This window comes from Mastomys coucha, unplaced genomic scaffold (genome assembly GCF_008632895.1).
Source record: "Mastomys coucha isolate ucsf_1 unplaced genomic scaffold, UCSF_Mcou_1 pScaffold22, whole genome shotgun sequence".
Lineage (NCBI taxonomy): Eukaryota > Metazoa > Chordata > Mammalia > Rodentia > Muridae > Mastomys > Mastomys coucha.
Genome location: NW_022196905.1, coordinates 133,066,216 through 133,072,285, shown reverse-complemented (window position 1 = coordinate 133,072,285; position 6,070 = coordinate 133,066,216). Strand labels below are relative to the sequence as shown.

Below are 6,070 nucleotides of genomic sequence, written 5' to 3'. Positions count from 1 at the left end.
GACCTTTGATGGCTCCCACAAATTAGGAGACATAGATCAGCATCCCAAGGCCAGAATTTCAAGCTGCAGAAGCTGATTTCTCAGGTCTGAGTCAGTAAACATTCTGCATGGGGCAGAGTAACAGATTTCAACAGAATCCACCTAGAGGGCCATCTGGAAACTGCCTGGGTAGAGCCAATAGCTGGTATAGGTGGTGGTAGGGTCTATCCAAGATGGTAGGGGTCAGACAGAGATGAACCTAGGCACTGGAAGAGACACAGGACTGCCATAGGTCCCATGATACCTGTATTCATTTTTACATTTTGGAGAGATGCAGGCTTCAGGATGTAGTCTACTTTAGACTGTATGTGCTGAGACCTTCTGGGACCCAGGCTTTGAGACAAGCACACTCTGGTCTAGACCTCACAGCTCAGGCCTGTTCTGAGGGCAGGGAGACTTCCTTATTGTGTCATAATGCAAAAGGTGGGAGAGAACATGGCTTTGGTGAGGAAACTCTGGTGGGGGTGGGGTGGGAATGGAGGGGTTGCTGGGGGGGGGGAAGCCTGAGAGCAGGCCGCCATCAGAAATAGGAGTGCATTCATAACGGGAGACTATCCCAAAAAGTTGGATAGAGCTACAGACAGATGACCCAAGGAAAACACCTTGTCTCTCTGTCTGCCTCAGATGCCCGAGGAATACTACAAGGTAGCTTCTCTGAGGGGTAGGAAGTGGCTTCAAGGAAGTGAGGTGTCCAAGAGATCAAAGAGGGAACCTTTAGTCCTCACTTCAGGTTGCAGCAGGTCCACATCCGTTCGTCTCAATCCCAGGCACCAACAGTACTGACACGGATGGATGTTGAAAGATGGAAGCCAGAATGTCAGGAGGGACAGACTGGTATAAATGAAGAAGCTGCAGTCCCAAGGGTCAGTCTGGCCTGGGGCAAGCTGGAATCTATTTCCATGTCTCCTTGTGGCCATATTATTTGCTACCTGATCTACTCTACAAGCCCCCAATGCTCTCAGTCTTAGATCTGGGCTCTCATAGGAACGCCTTTTCTCAGGGTCTTCGATTTTGGCAGTGTCTGTGCCCCTGTGGCCCGTGGTGGCAACGCCAACCTGGGGTGTTTGCTACATTGTCCTGGTCAACAGCTTCCAGGCGGCAGGAACCCAGAGGTGTATTCTGGCTTGCTGTGGGAAACAGCCACCTTTTGCTGCTAGCTAGGGAGGTTGCTGGACCTCCCACCAGATCCCACACAGAGAGCCACAGCTTGAATTAGGCAGTCTGCCCTCTGAAGCTCACTGTACTCCCTCTGCCTTCTTCTGGGGCTTCAGAGATTTGAAGCCTAGCTCAGGAACTTTTGTTTGGGACCATGGTAACTCACACATATTTCCCCCCGAACTTGTACTTGGCAGCACCTCCCAACTTTGTTAATGGAAACCTACTGATCCGTGACACGAGCGTGGCAGACATCTGCTCGGGGTAATGCACTGGTAATGTACGTATCGATGATCAATCTGCGGATTTGCAAGAGCGGCATAAAGTATTTAATTATAATCACGTTGGGCGAGTCTGCGTGGTGGCAGCGACATTTGAATAGGTCACGGCCAGCCCTCACCCCTGTTATGTTATTGGTATTAAATGCCACTCACTCCTGAAGTCCTGGGATATCACACGCTGGCAAACTGGAAATGTCCCTTTGCTTCTAAGAACATGATTGATAGCCTCCACAAAGTGACCGCCAAACCTCAAGGTATACCGGCCTCCCCTAGCACCGGCTTCGCCTCTCCTGTCTGTGGTTGTCAAGATGGCTTTTGGTAGTGAACCTGTGTGCAGTCTCCCTAAGGCTTTCTGTCTTGCTCAGGGAAAGGGGCTTTCCTGTTTCAAATCAGACTTTGCTAATAAGAGCAAACTGTATGAAGCAAGCAAGCACTCAAAAGATCAAACACAAATTGTATTTGCTCAGTCGGTAGCAGAAAATAAAATGTATCTTTGGACACTGTCTGAGCCACCTCTGATGTGTATACTGTAGTAGATCAATTGTGATTTGAATCGATGCTTCTAACATACCTGATGGACAGATAGACATACAAAACAAGGACACAGACAGATGCATGACCTCAGTGCACGTGTATACACACACACACACACACACACACACACACACACACATGCACACATGCACACACACCATCCTGGCAGCCCAGACAAGCCAGGGCAGAGGAGGGAGCCGACATGGAGCAAGCACAGGTCTGGGTGACTGTTACTCCATCAGGCAGAACCTATGTACATGTTGGATGTTTTGGTGAGAGCAGCAGAGTTCTGGAAACCTGAAGGTGGCTTTGCCAAGACGGGGAATCTGCACCTTTGGAAAGCGCTGTGGGAAAGGGGCCCCCCTCTCCTCCTGCTGCATTGGGGTGGGAACAGCTGCTAGGTAAAGGTTAATGCTCAGCAGGATCTGGAGGTCAGAGAACAGCCATGCTGCCTTAAAGGAGATCCACTGCAGGGCCCGGAGCCTCTTCCATTTTCCCCAGCCTGTAAAGACTCTATGGATCAGGCATTGGAACAAAGGGATTACCCTCTCAGCCCAGAATGGTGGCTAGGCCTTAGAGATCTGTCCTGTGACTCTCTCCTGCCTCTGCCCACCTTCCTTTTTCGGTAGCCCATTTCTGATTGCAATTTTCAATTAGAGACAGCTAGACTGGTCTGGGAGTGATTTTGTCTTTCAAAGGACGAATCAGAGAGCACATCAGAGTACTAAGTGTTCAAATTAAGTCACTGCAAACAGGGGGGCTGCAAAAAAGGGGGGTGGGGGGGTGAAAAATGGGAACAGTGGGCATTTATTTCACAGCACCTGATTGTGTCACTTAAACAGCCCATCTCAATGGTAATAAAATCATTTACATTTGTCTTGGAGGATTCCGGTCTTGAGCACTTCCTTGCAGCCCGTACCCTCCGTCCCTTGCTAGAGTCCCTGCCCGCCAGGAAGCTGGCAGAGATGGAGAAGAATGGGAATAGGCTCCCCTCCCTGTCCACTCTCCCTCCTTTCTTCCTTTCCTCGTCCCTGTACAGAGAACATACTGCTTGCGTTTCTTAGAGTGCCTTTTATTTTGAAGCAAGATCTGACTAATTTTGCCCAGACAGGCCTTGAACTTGTAACCCTCCTGCCTCAGCCTCCTAAGTGTTGGGATGACAAACCTGTGTCACCATGTCTGGTACGTCACTGCTGGGAACACAGGATAGCTACTTCTGGTTATGTCTCTCATAGCTTGACATCAATGGAAGCCTTGGGGGTAAGTAATAGTTACAGGCTAGATTAGCATCTGTCTATACTGCTTTAAACCCCATTCTCTTCAACTACAGGGAACTCCTTCACCAGCTTCACAAGTAAGTTACTGAGCACACGTTAACTTTGGAGTGGGAGTGTCTACAAAGCCATCTGTCACATGATTGAAGACAAAATGCTACCTGATACTGGAGAGCCTAGGTCGATTTTACTGCTTGATGTAGGGGGATTCAGTGAGAGAGACCACAGCACATCCCGAAGTGGAGCTGAATCGGAGTCAGGTTTGCCTGCGAGAGAACTGTTTTTATTCTTTATAAAGTCACAACATCACCATAAATACCTTTTATAAGAAGGTCTCCAGATCTCTCCAAATGAAGGGCTGAGTCCCCCTGGGCAGTCTGGGAAGAAGTATGCAGATGTGGCAATGTCCAGGTTCTTGATTCAAGATGCATGGTTCAAGTTCTGCCTTCAGGGGAGAACCAGGCTCGAGTCCTCAACTGGCTGCAGCAGCCACTGGGGCAGAGACCCAGAGGCCACCTCATGCAGCCCAAAACTGGAAGCTCACTTGCTGGGGCTCCAGAGCCGGGTACCTGGCTTCCTGTGAGTGACAGGACGACCTGAGAGCCGGGAAAGGGTCCGGGGAAGATAGGATGTAGTCAATGCTGAATTTGATGTCTCTGTGTGTCACAGAGCTGGCCTGGGCCTCGTGATTTGGGACTTGAGCGCCGTCGGGACCCTGGGACTCGTGTGCTGTTGGCTCGAGGGGGCCCGGAGCCTCCTCACGCTTGGGGCCGCGTCGCCTGCGTCGCCGACGAAAGTTGCCATTCTCGAAAAGGTCCAGGAGGGACTCGCAGCCACCCGCGAACGTCCAGTAGTTGCCTTTGCCCTTGTCGTGGCCCTCGGTCCGTGGCACCTGCGGGAGTGTGAGTCCCAGAGAGTGTCCCCAGACCCGGGGCAGGACGCGCCTCAGGCAAGTGTGTGCGGGGCTGTAGGGGTTGGGGCGGGGGCAGCGGGAATCTACTAGAAAGGAACTTTGGTGCGCACCGTGACACCCCGCTACCCCTCCCCTCTGCCGGTCCAGGGAGGACTGGGGACACTTGGGGGTCCACTGTGCGCAGCGGGAGGGGGAGGGGCTCACCTTGACGAAGCAGCTGTTGAGAGACAGGTTGTGGCGGATGGAGTTCTGCCAGGCGCGCTGGTTGGCGCGGTAATAGGGGAACTTGCGCATGATAAAGTCGTAGATGCCGGACAGGGTTACGCGGCCCGCGGGGCTCTGTTGGATGGCCATGGCGATGAGAGCGATGTAGCTGCGACAGGGGTGCCAGATATAGGGGCTGCATCAGTCAGGGTGCCACTGAGCCGCAGAAGCGCTGGTGAAGTCAGACCTGCCCTGAGACCGGCTGGAACCCTTGAGACCAGATGGAACCTCCATCCACCGGAGCCCCAAGGACATGCTCAACAGGCTGGCTTGAATCCTCTACCGAGCCTCTGGAGTCCCCCAAGATCCTCTGGAGTCTCCCAGACCCTCTGAAGTACCCTGGTCCCTTCGGAACACTCTTTACTATCTGAACTCCCCACCTGCTAGAGACCCCCGAGACCCTCTGAATCCCGAGATCCTGTGAACCCCGAGATTCTTTGGAGCCTCGGAAGCCCTCTGGAGTCTCCGATACCCTCTAGACTCTGCGGGACCCTTTAAAGCTGCCCTGGGCCTGTTGGGTCCCCAGGACTCCAGTGGGGCATTGAGGGTACAGAAGAAGCTGTGGTTCGATGATCTCACTGCTCCCTACTTTTATCCAGACCCCACTTTTAGCCTGCTCAGCACTTGGAGGATCCCCTCCCGTCCCCTACCTTCCCCCCACCCCCGCCCCGTGGCTGTCTCCAGCGTGCGCTGGATCGTGTCCTTCCTCAGAGACCCGCATAAGGAATTTCAGTTCTCCCTAGTCCTGGTGAGGTCCTGGCGACACAGACCTCTACCCGCTCTTGTGGGACCCCTGAAACCTGCCCTCCGGGGTCACCTGTACGCTGGCCTTGTGAGCCGCTTTTCCTCGTCGGAGCTGCCGGCAGGGTAGTCGTCAGCGTCGTCATTGAAGCAGTTATAGGGGTACTGTGAACTGTCAAACATCGTGGCCGCCCTGTACTGGCCTGCGCTGAGCCGCCGCCCGCCTCCTCCTCCGTGCTGGCCGCCGGCCGCGGGGCCCAGCACTAGGTTCTCTTGGCTGGGAAAACAGCGTCTGAGTGCAGGGAGCGGGGAGCCTGGGCTTCTGGGGTCCCCGCCTGCTCCGCCTGGTTCTTTGACGTCCAATCCCTGTGCGGGGGTTGTCCCCAGCCACCACAGAGTGGGAAGCACAGTTGGGGAGTTTTGCCACCTTCTGACCTTCAGGCAAGGGAGGCCAAGAGAGTAGTCTGGCTCCACAGTCAGGGCAACCCCTGTCTGTCCTCCCCTGGGGCCAACCCTGAGACTATGGCAGGGCCCACAGACTCCAGATTCACAGATTCTAGGCTGATTGCTGCACGCACAGCTAGAGGTGATGGGGGTGGGGTGGGGTGGGGTGGGGTGCAGTCCTAGGGACCTGAACTGCTGTCCCCTTTCCTACAGGATATAGGCTGGCTGCTTTCAGTCCCGGAATCCAAAGACTTGTCCAGGCTGTTGGGGGCTCCTGCCCAACCTGGCTCCAGCCTCAACCTGGCTCCCTGTTCTCCCATTGCACCAGGTAGCTGATAGAGATCCAAGGCCCAGGGTTTCTTCCAGCATCCTGAGCCCTCTTCCCACACTCCATCCCTACCTGGAAATACCCTTTCTTGATGCTC

The 6,070-nt window shown here is 53.9% G+C and overlaps 1 protein-coding gene and 1 long non-coding RNA gene across 4 annotated transcripts; one reads left to right on the top strand and one right to left on the bottom strand.

Annotated features, from left to right (window-relative positions):
- The first annotated feature begins 495 nt into the window (after window positions 1-495).
- Window positions 496-3,546, top strand: LOC116070972. Of its 2 annotated transcripts, XR_004110654.1 has the most exons (4): window positions 496-902; window positions 1,392-1,474; window positions 3,340-3,363; window positions 3,487-3,543. It is a non-coding gene; the product is annotated as an uncharacterized LOC116070972 (long non-coding RNA). The 2 variants fall into 2 exon arrangements; XR_004110653.1 differs by having other exon boundaries at window positions 3,340-3,546.
- On the bottom strand, window positions 3,545-5,469 carry LOC116070971 (forkhead box protein I2-like). Of its 2 annotated transcripts, none has more exons than XM_031342355.1 (3): window positions 5,278-5,469; window positions 4,401-4,569; window positions 3,545-4,175 (listed from the first exon to the last, which is right to left on the bottom strand). In XM_031342355.1, exons 1-3 carry the CDS (start codon window positions 5,382-5,384, stop codon window positions 3,801-3,803), a joined length of 651 nt encoding a protein of 216 aa, XP_031198215.1. In that variant the 5' UTR covers window positions 5,385-5,469; the 3' UTR covers window positions 3,545-3,800. The 2 variants fall into 2 exon arrangements, with proteins under 2 accessions (XP_031198215.1, XP_031198216.1); XM_031342356.1 differs by having other exon boundaries at window positions 5,231-5,285.
- Between the last annotated feature and the right edge of the window lie 601 nt (window positions 5,470-6,070).

What these genes read in the sequence shown, in the direction of transcription:
- LOC116070971 (XM_031342355.1), bottom strand. Translation starts at nt 5,384, where the DNA reads ATGTTTGACAGTTCACAGTACCCCTATAACTGCTTCAATGACGACGCT. An exon ending in CTCACAAGGCCAGCGTACAG is followed by an intron (nt 4,570 to 5,277) that starts GTGACCCCGGAG and finishes CCCCTGTCGCAG; the next exon opens with CTACATCGCTCTCATCGCCA. An exon ending in TCAACAGCTGCTTCGTCAAG is followed by an intron (nt 4,176 to 4,400) that starts GTGAGCCCCTCC and finishes ACACTCCCGCAG; the next exon opens with GTGCCACGGACCGAGGGCCA.